Genomic DNA, 21,138 nt, shown 5'->3' on the forward strand with positions numbered 1-21,138 from the left:
ATAAAATAATTATATATACTTGAAAAATAAATAGAAACTCACCTAATAATTTTGATCACACATCTGTCCATTTCCATTCCTCAATCTTTCATTTTTTTCCTGCCACAGCCACCTCTTCCTCACTTTCACAACTCTCACTACATTCTTCAATTTCACCAACACAAAATAATCCCTGTGTTCATTTCCACTTCCAAAATCCACATTTTCCCTCTTCACCGCTATCGAAAAGCAACTTTTCAATCGCAGAATATTCTACAACATTCTTATGCAACATGTTTGCAAGATGTAACAAATGAAGGTTTGTTTACATGAGAAATTACTGAATAAAACATGCTTGAAATGGTATGAAAAACTTAGCAGCACAAACATACACATCATAGAATCGAAAGATCATACAGCCTCTGCCATATATTGACAGAAGAAGAAACTAAGTGATGAAAATCTGGAATCTGTCGATTCGACGACTAGGTACGGCAAGCGAAAATGTCCAGACAGGCCGTAGATTCGACGACTATGTATGCAGATGGGTTAATATATTCGTGTGTGTATGTGGGTGGTGAGGGATAATACGTAAGATTGAAATAGAGAAAACATCTGCGTGTACCATTGATTTTTTGGAAAGTTCGCATTGAAAACTGGGAATTATACTTGAATTTTATCAAAGTGTTAAAGTGGCCACCGTGGAACAGCAGTTCCTTAAGTGAACGTTTTCAGTAGCTACTGGTAGACCACATTCACTGTGGGGCAGGGGGATGGGCTGCCCAGTTCACAGCCAAACAAGAGCCAGATCTGGCTCCTGTAACATATTTGGTGGGTTGCACAAAAATGAAGTGCAAAATTCCATGGAGATACCACAACCTAATAGTACAAAGTATTTTGGTTAAGAAGTATACTTAGTTCAAGGTTACGAACCCCTTCTAATGCTTTGAAGCGTCTCAGTTGCATATGCAACAACATACAATCAAATAAATAACAGTCAATACATTCAACATTGCTTTTCTCATTTGGTAAAATAGTTCCAATTCAATAGAGCTGCAACCTAGAAAGCACATATACCTCTCAAATATTTAATCGGTACAAAACGTATCATGTCAACTACTACTACTTATAATTAACTCAATCTTATTTGCCAACCAAACGTACAATACTAAATTGGCTAGTTAAGGGGTTAATAGATGATAAGATTTTGGTTATGTGTTTCAATAATTTTATTAAGTAAACGTCTGATCATTGGAAGAAACAAACAAACAAGTGTTTTACCAAAAAATCCAACCATGACATATACATAGAATAACTTTGTCAACGATTCGTAAATTACTGTTTTCAGCAACACCAATATACACTTGTGCATGCACTATGGCAAATTTACGTACCTATTAATTCAACAAGTTGTGTGTGCCTCTCAATACATGTTTATGATCATATGCCTTATTTACTTCATTGAAGATTGGCGTTCAATAATCAGTGCATTTTATGTGCAATTCAAAATTTAGAACAATTATTCAACTACAAACCCTTAGATTCTTATTTAATATTATCTTCACTTTTAACTCTTGTACTCAGCTCTCGACAAAGTGCTCTGAATATTAATAATTGCTTCAGATTTACTTTCAATTGTACAAGGGAGGTTACGGATCATGCAATGTAGGGAATGCTCTTTTATTTCGACCATTGAATTATCGTATTTTATTTGGTTACTTTTGATAACTGCAACGTAACTGGTATGAATACAGTTCATGGCAGAAAAGTTCACTAGACCACAACATTAATTTGCGTATTATAACACAATTATTACTTGAAGCCAGCTCTCGTGGATAGCATCAGTGTATCATCCTCTAAAACCAGGCCCTGTGTTTGAACCTTGTGTAAGGCGAGGGTGTGTCATTGTGTTTGTTCCATCATCCATCTGTATCATTCATTCGTCATTGCAATAACCCAAGATGTAGGAGAAGAATGTTGCAATAACAAAAATTGAAAGAAAGTTATTACTTATTGTTGCATATATGCATGGCTTTCATTGTAGATTCTCTCTTGTAGTTTACACGTGTTACAAGCATTTAAACATGTTTATAAATACTTGTAACAACCGTAAAGTACAAGAAGAAGTAATTATCTTTCGTCCAAACATTAGCCTTTGTATGCGTAAGTCTTATATTATGATAAGATAGTTCAGGTCTCAGCAGAAGATACAATTAAATGAAACAAAATTCACAAGCAGGGAAGTAAATGTTTCTATAGTTTTATGAATATGGCTTATTAATTTTGAGAAATGTTTGAGTCAATTTTACAAGTGTTTTTTTTTTAATTATTTTGTTTTAGTTGTCTGGCAGAGATATGTTCACCTTCAATCCAGAGCTTGCCGTTGGGGATACGTATGATGAAGGTGATGAAGCTTTCGACACATCAAAGCTGGTACCAGAAGAGGAAGAAGAGGAATCATTCCAAGTATGTATTTTTATATTGCAGCATATATTGAATACTGAGAAATTGTTATGCTAGTTAAAAGTAAAAATAACCTATTCATGTTCCGTCATTGCCATGTGTGTTGTTTGTGAAATGACTCGTCAACTTCATCTAATCTTGATTGACCCTTATTTCTGTGATTATTCTAGAGGGGCAATAAAAATATTAAAAATGCAGCAAATTTAAGTGTTTTTTATTCCTGAGGATATTTAGACAGCAGAGGAAGTTGAAAAGTCGTATTGTGGGGAGATAAAAGAGCTGATTTTCATTACTTAACCCTATTGCAAGCAAAGGCCTGTTTGCAGTCCATAAATACAAAGGCTGTCCCAGAGAAGGTGAGACAGATTTTTTCCTGGCTTGGCAACATTGCCTATGGTTTCGGCACTAGTCACGTCGTGTAGGATGACTCATTCTGTTTCCGTAGCAAGTTGTCACATGTTGCGAAACCACGTTAGTGAGCAGCTGTGTTCATTTACGTGGAACGTGTTTCGTTTAACCCTCCAGGTTTTTGTGCATAACATTGCTTGTATTCAAGATGAACAGCGACATGCCATAAAATTTTGTTGGCATTTAGGGAAAAGTGCTGTGGAAACATATGCAATGTTTCAACAGGCATATGCCGATCAAGATAGACTGAGTAGAGCCACAGTATTACCAAGGAGTCATTGAGAGACTGCGCCAGCACGTAGCAAAAGAGAGGCCGCATTTGAAGAACTCCTTCTTATTGCACCACAATAACGGAGGCCCGCATGCCGTGCGGGCTTTTCAGGATTACGCGACGAAAAGAAAAAATGAAATTTTCCCGCATTCAGCATACAACCCGGACCTTGCACCTTGCGACTTTTGGCTATTTCCACTTTTAAATGCTGCTTTTCGTGGTCGTCATTTCATGACGAACAAAGAAGTGATCACCGCAGTGCAAGTTTTTTTCAGTTCACTACCTGACGACGAATTTTCAAAGACATTCACAAAGTGGCAGGAGCGTATGGACGCTTGCTTAGCTGTCAATGGTGCCTATTTTGAAAAGATGTAAGTCTACTTGATATGGCTGATTTTGAATAAAACATTTGTGGTTTGTAATTTTTTTGTTTCATTTTAATGATTCTTGGAGGGGTCCATTATAACGAGTCCATTCAGAGGCACTGTTATATGGTCATTAAATATGCTAAGATTGGAAATTTAAATCTTCATTTTTCAGTGGGGGCTTTTATTTCATTGCATTCCCCATAATAAATTACCACAGATTACGAAATGTCATCATTTTCGGAGATATATTTTAAAAGTTATTCAAAATTAAAATATGCTCACGTATTTTATTTATTTTCATGCTCCATTGTAAGCATTGCAAAGAACGGAAAATTTTGTAGCAGTAATTCTTGTATTTGTTAATATTTCTTTACTAATTAGTACTCACATTTGTTTCACAAGGTTTTCCATACATTTGCAATAAAAAAGGGCACAATTTTTAGTTAATTTAACATTTTGATGAAATTTGTCAAAGAAAAATGCTTAATAGTGATTGATCTTAGTTCATGGCTATTTTGCAGTGTTGCTAAATCACTTTGTGGTAAGATCGAAAATATCACAATAATATAAGGACAATAAACATACAAAATATATTCAATTGAGATAGTAAATAATACAAAAATGTCTTAAAATTGTATGAAACATAATTTTATTACATATTTGAACTTGTAAAATAAGTTTACAGCAGTTTCTATCAAAAGGTACATTCGTGATGTACAAAAAAGTAGTGATTCAATAGTCTGTGTGTCCATATCACAACTTGACAGTGAAGGATACCTGGTTCAAGGCTTCGGAAAAAAAATGGCTTCCAAAAAGACGACAAGTTAAGCGTCGGGGCCAAAAAATGGATATTTGTCTGTAACAAATCCAAATTAAAGTTCATAATGGACAAAAAACGGAATACTAGTTGTTGAAATAACAGTGACATCACTTTATACCGAAGGATCTTCATAGCAGAAGTGGTGAAGTGATCTTTAGACTTAGAAATCTTAGAAACCAGATATATATTTTTAAAAGCCAGCCCCAGGTAAGGGAGGCTGGACTTTTCTGCCAACATACAATATATTTTACAAAGAAAAGAACATATATAAAAGATAGAACTTTTAAAATATACAAATATGGCCACCTAAGCTTGCCATCAGTATTGTCAACGCTTGGTACATTTGTAACTTACTTGTAAGAGCATTGTATAAAAGAAAAGGCAATGTAAATGTACTCGTAGGCATGGCCATGCATTCCAAATATAAGTTCCTTAAATTGTGAAGAATGTATAATTGTTCGAAAGTTTGATTTCTGGCTTATTTGTGAAAGCATAATTTTAGAAGTATTGTTAGTTAGTTTATATTGACTGAATATTTTTTTTAAGAAATTGCAAATTGAATAGATTTGTAACATGTTTGAAGATTAAGTTTCTGCTCACAGCACGCCTTGACATTGGGAGTCACAACTCGCTACTTATTGCGCGAAATCTTTATCAATACTGAGGCGAGGAACATTCATTTCGGTGGTTGTAACCTCATACAAGATTTAGGAGACTCATTTTGGGCTCCTGAAGTTTCTTGCATAGTTATTTAAACCTCATACTAGATTATGAGGACTCAATTGTGCTACTAATGTCAGGTAAGTTGTGCACATTCAGTTAACATATTATTTTGTCATTTGTGAGATTTCTGGTTTAACATAAAGCATATGATGATGGAAAATGAAATCACATTGGCTGACCTCGCAAGTATGGTCAAGAATATGCACAGTGACGTAGATTCCAAATTAAGGGAACACTCTGAAACTTTGGCATCTCAATGTGTGAGCATAGCCAAAATGCAGGAGCAAATAAATGCTTCTAAAACAGCTCATTCAAATGACATAAAGTCTTTGAAGGTTGACATAGTTCAATTCAGAAATGAGTGCATGTTACGCACAGAGAAAGTAGAGCATGATTTTGGTGATCTTGAAAAGAGAATGGATGATGAATTAGAAAGTAGGGTTTGTAAGTTACGTGATGAGGTTGATGAAAGGATGGGTAGCTTTACAAAGCATTTTGATGCTCAATTGGATGAATGCATTTCTGCTACTAGGCAATGTACTTTAGCAATTGATCAGTTGAAAACGGAATGTCAAGAATGAAAGGTAGGAATAGTGATGAATTAGTTATGCTAGATGTAAGTGTACGGTCACAAGGAGTTCAATGCTCACCAACATGTTATGAAACAAACATTGATGGTGTTTATCTCAATGATGTTCATCCTTATTTGAATGTTATGCAAGGTATAGGTAGTGTAGACACAGATGAAAGGCACTCTAAAAAGGTTGAAACCAGAAACGACACCTTTGTCTCGCCCGTAAAGCAAGAGTTGTCAGAAGTAAATAAACCTTCATTAGAGACTACGATTAATGAGGCGTTATCAAAAATAAAAACAGGAATTTTGTCTGTGGTAGAGGATATTCCGTCACCCTTATGTAAACATTCTAAGTTAAGTTTAATGCACGATAGGAATATTGTTAGTAGTGAAATACCTATGACTTCGCATATTATTAACAAATCTTTGCATGTTCCTCAGTTTGAAGATAAAGCAGTGAATACTGACTCATCTTTTGCTAGTATTCATGTCAGTCCTTCAAGGAACATAAAAAAGAAACCAGAAGTTGTTGTAAACTCTGATTCCGAAGCCTCCGGACTTGTTGATTCGGATGGTGTTGGTGTTAAACATTCAAACAGTATGCCTTATAGTAGACACAAGTTAGATCATAGGAAGTATAAGCGTCGTAAACAGAATGGTGATGCACTTAATGATAACAATAAAGAAGTAAATGAAGTAAAAGTGTGTTCCGAACCTATATGTGGCGTTACACATACTGAAGTTGACCCTTCATTAGTAGTAAATGATACCATTAGACGTGCTTTTATCAAGCCTCAAGAATTACGTCATTTCCCTCACTTCGATGGGATATCAACAGATGTTGCACCATCTGAGTTCATGGAAAAGGTTGAAGAAAATCTAGATTTATATAATATAAGGGAATCTGAGTACATGCGTTACTTGCCAAAACTTTTGAAAGATTGCGCGCGTAGTTGGTATGTGCAAAATAAAACCACTTTAACTACATACTCAGAATTTAAAAGAGCATTCTTGTCTCACTACGAGAACGATAGGTGGAAGACAGTAAAGTTGTCCAAGGTTCTCAGTAGTTCTTATTCAAATGTAACACACGGTAATTTGCTACAATATGTAAATAAAAACTACAAAACGTTGAAATCGGTACAGCCTCATGCAGAGGAGGCACATCTGATAGCACAGATTGCCACACTTTTTACCACACAAGATACGAGAACATATCGTAATTAACAACATCAGTTCCTTGCAACAAATTTTGCTTGTAATAGAAAATTTTGAATCCCTGAAGGTTAATCCTCCAAGAACTAGTGAAAACAACTTTGATGCAAAAAACCGAAATTTTAAGGCACGAGTTGCTACTGTTTCAGTTGGTAGCAAATGTGATAACAGTGAAGAATCTAACTGTTTAACTAAACAGAATGTTGCAACTGGTAAAGATAAAAGAAATTTTAGTATGCCTGTTAATAAAGCTAGGACATTTACACGTAACTTTAGGCAAGTCAATCCTAGTAATAGGTGTATTCACAGCAGGAAAACGCTTAACTGCTTGTGTCAATGGAGGTGACAGAAGCAGTGGTGTTGCAAATCCTCCTCAATTGAATACAGAGTATAATAGTAAATATAGGAGTGATACTCATTTTAACAATGGTGGCTTTAGAAACCTAGTTCCAATGTTAGGACGATGCCCAATTAGTAGGAGACAGTTTACTCCTTAGGTTAGCTCAAAATATACTAGGCTATAGATATTCTAAAGAGACAGGAGGTTCCAGATACATAGGTTTATGTGTTTCTGGACAAATGATTGACAATCTTCGCCAACGTGTTGAAGGTGGAGCCAAAGTAAATGATAAGCTTATTTTGTTAATTGGCACAAATGATTTGCTAAGAAGGAGATCCCTAGAACAGATGATGGGATCTTTTACAAGGCTTCTTAATTTACTAAAAACTAAGACTAGGAAAATAATCATTCTCACTTTGCCTCCGGTAGCAAGGTTTGTGGCATCGGAAGATGAACCAATATGGAAAACTTGGGACAGATTTAATACTTATTTAATGACATTACATAATGATGATACTGTCAAAGTTTATAATATGCACCTCTATTTTTTCAGGATAATGGTAGGGTAGATGAAAGTCTCTATGTAAAATTCTTTGGTAATCCAGCACACAATAGATTGGATATGGTTCATTGGAACAATGCAGGGATGAATAAAGTTATTCAGTTTTTAGCCAGCATGTCGGTATGTAAATTTAGGCATGACAACATTGTTCACAATGCCAACAGAAGTACAGTTGAAGCCACGGTACATTCCGTTAGCACTTGCAAGGTGAACGCTGATAATAAAGTACATTTTAATCGAGGTGATGAAATTATTTCTAATTTTCAGGAAAACTAGATAGTGGCCTTTGCTCGAATGTAGGTGACAAAGGTACTCTCGTGAATCCTACAATATGCACAGTTAGTGTAGGCGACTGGGACCAAGAATTTCAATATGAAAGTTATGGTGATGAGCAAAAAATCCGGATACCATTAAATTCCTCTTTTAAGAAACCTAGCACTGCAAAAATTGAAGTAAAAATTCTTAACCGACCTTACGTGGCCTTGTGTGATAGTGGCGCGGAAATGAGTCTACTTTCGGAGAAAGTATGGAAAGATATTAGTGTGTTAGTCAGTAAGCCTAGGCTACTTCCAGCTTCAAACATCAGATTGTTAGATTTTGCAGGTTACACCAAATCAAAGGTACTAGGCATAGTTAAACTAAATATAAACATAGTTACAGTAGATTTGTATGTTCAATTTCTTGTAGTCCAAAATTTACAAACCAGTATAATATTGGGCTTAGACATTCTTTACGCTATGCAGAGTTCTTTGGATTTTATGAACAAAGCTCTTATGTGCAAGACACCTCAAGGGCAAATCCTAGCTCGTTTTATTCCAATTGGTGCAGGAGATGATGATAACCAGTATTATAATTGCGCACTAGTGCATAATGATGAAAATTCTAACATTACCAAAATTGAGCATGTAAATAAATTTAACGATCTTTTGGACAATGCTGACACTTTAACTGATAGTCAAAAGATTTTACTCTTTGATCTTTTGAATGAATATGACAGTGTATTTTCAAACAAACCTGGATTGTGCGAAGGGTATATTCATAAAATGCATTTGGATACAGACGAACCAATTGTCGGAAGAAATTATCCAATACCTTTTGCTTACAGGGAAAAAGTCCGTGAGCAAATAAACACGATGCTAGAATGGGACGTGATAGAACTTTCAAATTCTGAATATCTTTCACCCCTTTTAGTAGTTCCGAAACCCAACGGGGACATACGTCTTTGTGTTGACTTGAAACGAGTCAACTCACACGTCAAATTAATGCAAATACATCCCGTGAAGATACAAGAGTTGTTAGTAGAATTTCAACAATGCAAATATTTCACGAGCCTAGATCTTGGGAACGCCTTTTGGCAAATTTTACTACATGTAGATAGCCGTAAATATACCGCCTTTAAGTTTGAGGGTATTCTATATCATTTCAAGAGAGTTGTGTTTGGTTCTGTCAATGGTACCGCTGTGTTTGTAGATGCGCTCAATCGTGTATTAGCTGATTGTAGAGAATTTGTAGTTGTGTATGTGGATGACGTTATCATCAAATCGAAAGACTTTAACTCTCATGTTGTACATGTTAGAGCTGTATTGGAAAAGCTTAAGAATGCAGGAATGACGTTGAAGTTGGAAAAATGTAAATTTTGTAAATCCGAGATTAAATTTTTAGGGCATGTAATCACTTCCAGAGGTTACATGAAGGATCCTATATATGTACAATCTTTATTGGACTTGCCAGAACCGTCAACCTTGAAACAACTACAAAGAATTCTCGGCTGCTTCAACTGGATAAGCAAATATATTCAAAATTATGCACTTATTGCTCAGCCTTTGTACCATTTGCTAAAGGAAAAATCTAAATGGCAGTGGACCGATCAAGCATCAATAGCTCTCAAGACCATGAAAGACAAAATTTGTGAACAAGTGTTATTGGCATTTCCCGATTTTTCTCACACATTTTATGTGCAAACAGATGCATCATTAATTGGTGTGGCAGGTTACTGTTATCAAACTATAGATGATGAATTTAAGCCACTCGGTTTTGTGAGCAGATTGATAAGAAAATTTGAGAAGTCTTACACTTCAACAGAATTAGAAGTGTTAGCAATCTTATATACAATAGATAAATTTAGTTCATTATTAAAAGGTAGGCATTTTGTAGTGATCACTGACCATAAAGCACTAACATGGCTGGAAACGGCACACACGTGGAATGTAAGACTGACACGATGGTTTATCCAATTGCAGCAATACTCATTCGATGTGCAGTATTGCAAAGGATCAGATAATATCATCGCGGACGTGTTAAGTAGAACCTTTCCTCAACAAACAGACCTGGTATACCATATTAATAGTGTGATGCTAAAAGATGTGTTAGAACCTTTAATAGATGTGGAAAGTCTTATTCAAGCTCAAGAAACGGATAGTGATTTAAATCAAATCAGGCAATTTCTGTTGAACCCATTGGTTTCAGACAACTCTAGAAGTAGAACATGGAGCAAACAATATGTCCTAAAGGAAAATGTGTTGTATATCCGAGATTTTCACAATGCTAATATAATAAGGATATGCATTCCAATTAGTCTAGTGGGTTCCACTTTAATAAAATTCCATGATCAAGGTGGACACTTTGGTGCACATCGCACACTTTCTCAAATTTATTCACATTGTTTCTGGAAAGGTATGAAAAAGGACGTACAACAGTACGTTGCTGATTGTGAGGTTTGTGTTCGATCCAAACCAAATAAGCACCCAGCCAAACATTTAGCTAAAGTGCATTATACGAGTTCACCCGGTAAGGTGCTGTTCATAGATTTACAAGGTCCATTTACTATGGGTCCCAAGCGTGAAAGATTTCTATTTACAATTTTAGACGCAGCCTCCAGATATTTGGTTGCGTATCCAATTGTGAATAGCAATGCTAGTACTGTAGTAAGAAAGCTATGCGAAATTTACTTTGTGCATCTGGGAATACCACATAAAATTATTTCTGATAATGGTCCTCAATTTAAATCTCACTTGTTTAATACATGTATGAAAGACTATGGCATTACACTTATGTTCACACCTCCATATCACCCTTCATCCAATATGGTGGAGAGGTATCACTCGGAACTAAACAGATTGATGAGGATCTTATGTATTGAAAACCATACTCGATGGCCTGAAAAGATTAACACAGCCTTGTTTTGGTTAAACACCACCATCTCGACTCATACTGGTTTTGCCCCAATCGAATTGAGATTGAATATAGAACCAAGCCTTCACTTAGGTACAAAGATTTTCACTGTTGATAGAAAAGACACGTGGAATGAAAAATTGGTTATGGCCGAGATAAAGAGTCGTAATGCTAGATCAAAGAAGTTAGATAAATTAAATGTAAGAGAAGAAAATAAAGTACCTGTTATAACCGGGAGTCTGGTTTTTATTAAAAACAGACAAAGGGAGATTGATGACAATCCCATAAAAAAGTATTGTTTCCTGTTTGAAGGGCCTTATTTATGCCTTGATAACATAAATCATTCGCGCCTCACTCTTTTATGTTGTAGTAGAGGTAATATTGTAGATAATGTGGCAATAGAACATGTGAAATTATGGAAATGTTCCAAGGAACGTAAGATATTGTGGTTGCGACAATTACGCAGTGTCACAAGCACACATGTTGATGAAGTAGAGTACTTTCTAACTCAATGTGTAGAAAACATGGAAGATAGTCCATCAGTCAAAATATCATATGTATATGCGGTGAAAATATGAAGCATCCAAAGGGTGGTGGATGGGAGTTTCTACTAGACTGTCGGTCTAGGGAGGTATATTAGACCGCAGTACTTTTCTTCTTCTTAACCTAAAAATATTTTAATACATAATTTATTACTACAAAGATAACTGGATGAGTTTATTCTAAACTGATGTTCTAGATGACCACAGAACAAGTCATTCTTCAATTTATTTTATTTTATAATATTTGACAATATTTTGTGCGTATGGACCTACACCTTATACCCGATGATTATGGTAAAGAAAAGTTTTTTCTTCTTCCTAAGGTCAAGAAAATTAATGTTGATCTTTCTGTAGGAATTCATTTTCATGCAAAAAATTTTATTATTTTCTTTGTTTACAATTTTCCTTTCTCAATTCATAAACAAGCAGTTGAAGAAATTTAATTCATGTTTACTGGAAGTGACTTATAGCTCTGACATGTTGAATGTTAGTAGTCTATGCACCTAATATAACTTTAATACAATATCTGAACATAACATGTTATACCAAGTATAACCAGAAAGTTAGTTGTTCATAAAGTGTACTGGCTGAATAGTAGTCCCAAAGCACATATTTGCTGGTGCTGAATACTGGTAACAAGGTGTAAGGATACATAATATATTTTTTATGCATGCATTGCACGTTAAACTAAAATCCCTATGGGTACATTGTATTTTTAAGTGCGTTGCATGTTAAACTAAAATTCCAATGGGTACATTGTAAATCTAGTCTGCACTGCAGTTAAAAAAGAAATCCCAACGCACATATCTGCAGGAGCAATTATTTGATACAAAATATGTGTGGGTACAGTTGACAATGGTAACAATAAAATTATTATTGTTGCTTGTGTAGCATTTTAGTGTACTGTGATTCCATGATGAGAATCATACACTCCAATATATGTAGTTGACAAAAAGCACAGAGATCCAAGTGATGATCCAAGCTTGTCACTCGTGTAGTTTTTTTTTTTTTTCCTAGGACATGCCAAAGTTGCATGAAGACTTTTAAGATGTGTTCACCAAGGGCAGAGATAGTTCCTGCCGTGACACTATAAAGTCAAGGAACCTTTAGATATAAGTATTGTGTGTTAAATTTATGATGCACAAGTCAAAAAATGGTATAATTTCAATTTTAGGTCATAATGATAAACGTAAGTTGATAGTAAGGAATATTTTATTCTGCTATTCACCTATGACAATAATTGTTATGAATTCAATGCTCAAGAGTTAGCAAGAATTACATATTGATTAAACTAACATGTTACTGGATTAAAGAAACATTACCCAGTTAAACGAGGTAAAATACGAATTTAAGTTAACATACTGTTAAAGCACCTCCGTGATGGTTAATCGCATGTTAACTTACATCAATTGTTTTTAGGTACATTTTTTAACAAGCAGGTACCAAGAAATAATTTTTTGAGATAAGCTATGTCTTTGCGGAACTAACACAACAAAAATGCATTTCATGGTTTAATTAACATGAAAGTCAATGACTTTATTTCCGAGATTATGCCAATGTTGATTAGTTTCCTTACAAACTGACATTATTCTTGAATTTTGAATATAGTTTTAATGATATAAGCTATAAGAAAAATCTAATATGACTGGTCAGGTTGAGATGTGACATATTATCATTATTGATATGTAAATATGTATGTGTAATGTGTATGCATGTTAAACATGGCACATTATCATATATTATGTATAGACAGGATACTGATTGGTGTAGTGATTATTGCCGTTTCATTTAACTTACTTGTTTATGGCAATTTAATTTCACATTTAATAATCATAGGACATTCCTAAGAATGATATTAAATAATATGATTATAAATGACTTTGAACTTAAATTCAAACAACACACTTTTCAAAATCTCATATGTTTTACAAACATACTCTTGTGTGTTAAAACAAATTATTTAAGACACTCAATGGATAATATATCCTGAGTGGATTGACTGATGCAATATTGCAGATGTTTGTAATTTGCAACAGGTTCCATGAAATAATGTTAAGTGTAAATACACACATTACTGGATAGATAAGTAACATAATTTATTGTTCGTTACGATAGTAACATTTTAGTATTTATGGTTTTGTAAAAAAACTTTATTATACATAAACTAGTTGCCTTGTATGCAGGCACAAACTCTATTCATATTTTTAGCTTAAAATGTGTAATTTTTATCATACAATCTTATTTATTCTTTAGATGATAACATGTTGAAATTTTAACTTATGGTATTAATATAATTTATGCTTCATGAATAAGATGGTATTATAGCCATAATTAGTTTTCATCAGTTGATACAAATAGTGTTACACATTAGAACTCTAATGTTGTTTACATACATATGGAACTTTATAGGTGTTCACACATATTTTTCAAAATAATTTTTGGCACTCAATAAAATTGTGTTGCCTGTCATATATTAAAAATATTATTATTTATTTGATTTGGTATTCATTGTATGTACTTGTATGATATTTTGTTCACTATCATCCATGTGTATTGGAAACCAAAATGGCAGTTGCATATTTATATTATCTTGATTATTGTAATTTAATACATGACTGAATGTTCTTATTATTTTGGATAATGATATGTAATTCAGATTAATGTTCATTTTAACATGTGCTACAACACACTACAAATGATAATGTTCAAACAATTTTTTATTCAAGACACACACATTATATATAAAGTGTTATCTCTTTATGATGTGATCATAAAATTGTTCACGAATTATTATTTTATTTCGTCAAGCTTAAATTCATTGCTAATACATGTTTTGTATACACAACATTTTCTTTAAATGTATAAGTAAATTAGTTAGTCTTAAACTTAATTTTTGCGTGGGTTCGCCCTGTTGCGCGCCAAATATAACGAGTCCATTCAGAGGCACTGTTATATGGTCATTAAATATGCTAAGATTGGAAATTTAAATCTTCATTTTTCAGTGGGGGCTTTTATTTCATTGCATTCCCCATAATAAATTACCACAGATTACGAAATGTCATCATTTTCGGAGATATATTTTAAAAGTTATTCAAAATTAAAATATGCTCACGTATTTTATTTATTTTCATGCTCCATTGTAAGCATTGCAAAGAACGGAAAATTTTGTAGCAGTAATTCTTGTATTTGTTAATATTTCTTTACTAATTAGTACTCACATTTGTTTCACAAGGTTTTCCATACATTTGCAATAAAAAAGGGCACAATTTTTAGTTAATTTAACATTTTGATGAAATTTGTCAAAGAAAAATGCTTAATAGTGATTGATCTTAGTTCATGGCTATTTTGCAGTGTTGCTAAATCACTTTGTGGTAAGATCGAAAATATCACAATAATATAAGGACAATAAACATACAAAATATATTCAATTGAGATAGTAAATAATACAAAAATGTCTTAAAATTGTATGAAACATAATTTTATTACATATTTGAACTTGTAAAATAAGTTTACAGCAGTTTCTATCAAAAGGTACATTCGTGATGTACAAAAAAGTAGTGATTCAATAGTCTGTGTGTCCATATCACAACTTGACAGTGAAGGATACCTGGTTCAAGGCTTCGGAAAAAAAATGGCTTCCAAAAAGACAACAAGTTAAGCGTCGGGGCCAAAAAATTGATATTTGTCTGTAACAAATCCAAATTAAAGTTCATAATGGACAAAAAACGGAATACTAGTTGTTGAAATAACAGTGACATCACTTTATACCGAAGGATCTTCATAGCAGAAGTGGTGAAGTGATCTTTAGACTTAGAAATCTTAGAAACCAGATATATATTTTTAAAAGCCAGCCTCAGGTAAGGGAGGCTGGACTTTTCTGCCAACATACAATATATTTTACAAAGAAAAGAACATATATAAAAGATAGAACTTTTAAAATATACAAATATGGCCACCTAAGCTTGCCATCAGTATTGTCAACGCTTGGTACATTTGTAACTTACTTGTAAGAGCATTGTATAAAAGAAAAGGCAATGTAAATGTACTCGTAGGCATGGCCATGCATTCCAAATATAAGTTCCTTAAATTGTGAAGAATATATAATTGTTCGAAAGTTTGATTTCTGGCTTATTTGTGAAAGCATAATTTTAGAAGTATTGTTAGTTAGTTTATATTGACTGAATATTTTTTTTAAGAAATTGCAAATTGAATAGATTTGTAACATGTTTGAAGATTAAGTTTCTGCTCACAGCACGCCTTGACATTGGGAGTCACAACTCGCTACTTATTGCGCGAAATCTTTATCAATACTGAGGCGAGGAACATTCATTTCGGTGGTTGTAACCTCATACAAGATTTAGGAGATTCATTTTGGGCTCCTGAAGTTTCTTGCATAGTTATTTAAACCTCATACCATGTACATGCTTGTCTTTTAACTGCTACGCAGTCACAACTTTTTGACCTATTGCGCTCATTTTGGTCTCAATCGGCAGCTAATGAACCAAATTTTCACCCTAGTACATTTGCTAGCTAATGGGAGGTCGTCGTTTTCCTATACAGGAATTAGTCTCACCTTCTCTGCGACAGCCTATGTATATTGTGTTATAACAAATAACATCCAGAAATGGTAAAATGTTAACAATTTTTATTGTTTAAAATTTGTAGTTAACAAGTTTTTTGAAAGAGCTTATGTATGGTTACTTTGTTGAGTCCTTAAAACAATACACTGGAACCTCGATTTTATGTTTTTCAAGGGACCAAATTAAAAGAACTTAAAATGCGGGAGAATGTAAAATCCTGGAAAATTTTACAGCATTTTGCTGTAAAGATTGAATGTATAATGCAGGAAAATGTAAAACCAGGGAACGTAAAATTGGGGTTTCACTGTATAAGACACCAGTTCATATTTTGAGAAATGAGAGATGCTGTAGTAAATAATTACAGAGAAACAGTACTCACGTTTTCCGTGAAGCTGTTTTAGATTCTATTAATTTCGGCAGCCACTTCCACCATCCTCATTGGAACTTGTAGCTTTGTTGCTTGTCAGAAACACAACAAGTTCCAACGAGGATGGTGGCAGTGGCTGCTGGAATTAATAGAACAAACCTAAAACAGCTTCACGGGAAATGTGAGTACTAAGTTTCTCTGTAATTATAAGATGCCAAATAAACTAATGTGAAATGACCGTAAATATAACAACAGCGGAAGTAAGATTAAATTATGAAATTTCAGGAAGTTTTAGAGTTAATACGAGGATGGCATAAGCTACGAGGGATGATCGAAAAAAAAAAAAAAAAAGGTTACAAAGCCTATTATGGCGTATGTGTTAGACATAGCTGGAAGATCAACACACCTGATGATGGAGGGCACTCAACACTAGTCCTCGATGTAATCACCTTTTTTGTTCAAGCACTTGTCACAACAGTAGATGAGGTTTCCCATACCGGTTGCACAGAAATCCGCGTCAAGTTCTCGTAGCCACCGTGAGGCAGCTCTTTTGACATCATCACATGTCAGATAATGGTGGCCAGCCAACCAAAAGGTAGTTCCAGCTCAGCTGATATTGAGCGTAATGTTCTTCTTCTGTCCTCACGAATACACTCATCCACAAGAGCACAGATCACGTCAGTGGTTGAGGTACTGGCCCTACCGCTGTGTCCAGGGTTGTCATTAACAATACTGGTCCGTCCTTCTTTGAAGGCACGACACCACTTTGCTACATGTTGCCTTGAAATTGTCCCCTCCCCATACACCTCCACAATCTATCTGCCTATGAATGTCAGCAGGTGTAGTGTTTTTGGCCCACAGGAACCGCACCACTGCCCTCACTTCTACTCTTGACCAATTTTCTAGACGAGTCACCATTTTAAATGTCCGCTTCTCGGGTATACATGGTCAGAATCCGAAGTCCTCAAACTCGCAACAAGACAAACATGTTATTAATTTACACATAAATTTTCGTTACGTTACAGTGAATAAAACAAAAATTATATGCTTTGTAACCTTTTTTTGCGATCATCCCTCGTATAATTTTCATCAGGGTTCTTAGTTTTGCCTTGCTTTTGAATTTCCTGTTAATACATATATGCCTTATTTATATTTACGGTATATGTTTTCTCAACAGATGACTTGATTTCATGTCGACTTAAGCGAGCTGCATGCAACCAGGTTGCCTGTCTGAATGTACCCTAAATATTGAGGACTAAATAGAACTAAACATACGTAGCAGTATTTTTTAAAAAGTTCCTAATGGGTTGGCTTGCACATAGTATTGTATAAAAGTGAATTCATTTGCATATGATGAAATGGTCAGTCACTAATTATGTATATTGTTGCAGTATCGTGAAATAGTCCTTGATAGGCTTACTTTTGAAGCTCAAGAGTCAGATAACTCTGGAACTATTGCTCCGAGTAATCGGCTACAGAGTGAAGGAACAAACCACACCTCTTCTAATGGTGAGCTGCAGACACCAGCAGAAGGTGAGTGTTGTTCATCTATTTTATTTTGCAGATTTTTAATCTTTTTGAGATCTAAGTTGTTGCACATGAGCCAGATAGGAGCAAATTTTGTTCTTGAGAGCTCTGAAACATTTACCGGGATAACATCCCAAAAAATTAATTACGTATTTTAAAATGAATCATGTTTGATTTCTCCTGTTTAAGCGCAATGATCATTGCTACCAGAATTTGGACTGTGGCGCAACCAGGGATCAACCTGGACCTTTAGCATTCTGTGGCGAATGTTCCACCGCTGAGCTGCCAAGGGAAAATCTGCTCTTCCCCACCTGATGTACCAGCACCATGTGACAGCAAATAATATGTCATTTCTTCGAAACTACAGATTATATTTCAGTTCTGTCCTTTTTATCCATTTATTGACATACATATGAAGGTGTGGCATACTTAGTATTAGTATTAATGTGGCCCAGAAATACTGGTTCAGTTAGAAAGTATAATTGTAAACCATAAAATACAATTTTTAGAGTTTGTTTCTAAAAATTTAGTGCATATTATGTCAGTTTTTAGTTCATATTTATGAAGGACATCCTGAAAGTAATACCTCCTATTCAATAACTTTTATAATAATTTAAGAAACATTCATATATTGGAAATCATCTTCACGTCCTTATTAAGGTAACGCATGCATAGAAATTATAAAGATATGAGCCGGTCAGAAAGACAGTGGTGTAAGAAAAAAAAAATGAGAAACTGACTTACGCACAGGTTTGTGTTCCTGACCGGTTCGGCAATTCAGTGTGATAGCAATGGAAGTCACGAGTACGTTTACTGGCCGCTAGGAGCAGCGCGAACGTTTCGCACGGAACAGAACTGGTGAGTGGGTGAGAATGACATTGGTGTAAGTCAGTGTGCAGTGGATGGTTGTACGTTACGGCCTGTGCAGAGTTTCATTCTACTGCTAATTTAGAGCGGAATATCAGCAAGAGAAAGAAGAACACTGATAAACATCCAGTAAACTGGCTGAAAATGCAGTGGATCAGGGTTGAAAAAGAGCGTCCACATAGTCTTAAGTACAAGGAATCACTTCAAGACATTGTGGATTTCTTTACATTAGACATCACCCCAACTGGACAGAAAGGATGCCCTGTGTTGTTGCAAAACATACAGAAGACAATGTTGTACCCGGACAGCCGGCCAATTTCCTTGAAAAAGAAACAGGATATGATGGATCTCTTGCCGTTCATACCACCCATCCATCATGCATTTTTCTACAATTGAAATACTACGACTGTGGAAGACAACTTGGGTCCCTTACCATACATCCAAGAAATGCCAAACGAGGGGGAAATGGATGATGAGTATTGTTTCATCAAGGACAACTTAACATTGACTCACGTTCGTGCTATATATTCCGTCCCTATGTTCTTTACATTGTCAACATGTACTTGACGAAGAAAACATAAATTTCTTTGTTGCTATGGAAATGTTGGTTCTTGCTGACTCATACACACCTTTTCTCAACAATCCTCTGGTTGTTACCCGTTGTCGCAGGCACGTCCGTTGTGCGCAAGCGTAACACCTTTCGTCATACCCGATCACAGTTTCGGATGACACTGGTGTAAGTCAATTAACGACTATTTTAAACAACTCATCGTGAATTTTGACATCATCTACTGGCATCATATACAATCTTCTACTATTTTCAAGCATTTTTGAGCATTTACACTACTATATCTGTGGCATTGATTTTTTTATCACAGTTTGCACAAAGCTTCATTATCTCCACACAATCCCTTGCTGACTTACACCACTGTCATTCTGACCGGCTCATATGGTGGCAACGCATATCCTTGCCACAGTATATATATATAATTTTATTTTTGATGCATTCTTTCCAGTTGTATGATTGATTGTAAGTATGATGTTAATGCTGTTCTTGTTTTCAATATAGAATCTCCAGAAATGCTGGATGAGGCTGCAGCTACTGTCCCAATTGATGAAAACTTATTTACCGAAGATGATGACCTAGACGACTTGGAAGAAAGTCTTGAAGACTTAGATTTAGACAAGTAGGAGAATTGCAGTTGTACAGTTTATCAATGGAGATGAAGACATTTTTCATAAGGTTCATACAATGAAGTGAAGATTGAAAAAACCAAGGGAAAAAATGGATTTCTTTTTTTCACTATTGTCAAGTGGATATTAACATATAAATGTTTTATTGGAATTTTCTTGTCCTGTCTTAAGTATGCATCTGATATCCAAAACGTTGTAAAAATGTTTTAACTAGATCAGTAAAGTCCATCTGAGCGATGGTTTGTGATGATTTTTTTTCTTTTTGTGGACATTTCTGCTTCATGTAACATGATTATGAAAAATAAAAGGTTATTTGTGTGGCCTGGATCAGAACTTGGGTCTATAAATTAAATTATAGTTATTGTTTCTTGTGAATGTGTTTTGTGAACAGTTTGGTAAAGATTTGAATGCTTGTGAAGGTTGGTTATTTTAATACAGCCACATTCTAATTCCCCATGTTTTGTTTACCTACTCAGATCCTGCAAAGTGCATGGTAATAAAGTAGAGATGTAGATATGAAATTGTGGCTGAAAAAAAAGTAAAGTGCTCCCCTGTGCATAGCACCATGCCATAAATGCATATAGGGGGTGTGGGGGTAACTTTACCCACTGATAAAGTAACGAAATAAAATTTACTGGTACCGATAACCGGTATGCTGCAGATCCGATATAAAATTTCAAATGCTCCTCGAAGAATCTTGGATGGTCCAGTGACCTTAAGAATGTATGTTACCAGATGACTGCAATACAAAAGAAGCTGCATATTTAGACATTTACTTTTAAAAATGTAGAGAATGGAGATTATAAGTTATATCCATAAAATTACAATAAAATAGCAGAATATTGCACTAAATTATAAGATATTTGTAGATATATCATCTTGGTAAAATTACCTGTAATATTACCAATAATCCAATATACTGACATGCCCATATCCACAGATACCAATAGAGAACTGATTAATCTGTCCTATCCCTATAATAAATTAATGTTACTCATCTTAATCATGTCATTAACAAACTTTCTTTTCCAGTTTTACTCAATTTCACTAAGTTTGCATTTCCTAAAATTTGCAAGAAGGCTGTGTTTTTTTTAACAACTGGAGCTACCTTCTTGTTCCTGCACTTTGATTCCGATGCAATTTTGGTAGCTCTCTGAACCTGAACTT

At 34.7% G+C, this 21,138-nt stretch overlaps 1 protein-coding gene across 1 annotated transcript in view; it reads left to right on the plus strand.

Moving 5' to 3' along the window:
- The window catches only part of LOC145998979 (zinc finger CCCH domain-containing protein 15 homolog), a 50,623-nt gene extending 30,319 nt beyond the window's left edge, over nucleotides 1–20,304 (plus strand). Inside the window, exons 6-8 of the mRNA XM_083135827.1 lie at nucleotides 2,320–2,445; nucleotides 17,775–17,916; nucleotides 19,847–20,304. Coding sequence (XP_082991953.1) covers nucleotides 2,320–2,445; nucleotides 17,775–17,916; nucleotides 19,847–19,968 — 390 coding nt within the window. The 3' untranslated portion in view covers nucleotides 19,969–20,304. The remainder of the gene's footprint in view (nucleotides 1–2,319; nucleotides 2,446–17,774; nucleotides 17,917–19,846) is intronic.
- The last annotated feature ends 834 nt before the right edge of the window (nucleotides 20,305–21,138 follow it).

The sequence above is a fragment of the Lepisma saccharinum genome, chromosome 14 (genome assembly GCF_977018435.1).
Source record: "Lepisma saccharinum chromosome 14, izLepSacc3.1, whole genome shotgun sequence".
NCBI lineage: Eukaryota > Metazoa > Arthropoda > Insecta > Zygentoma > Lepismatidae > Lepisma > Lepisma saccharinum.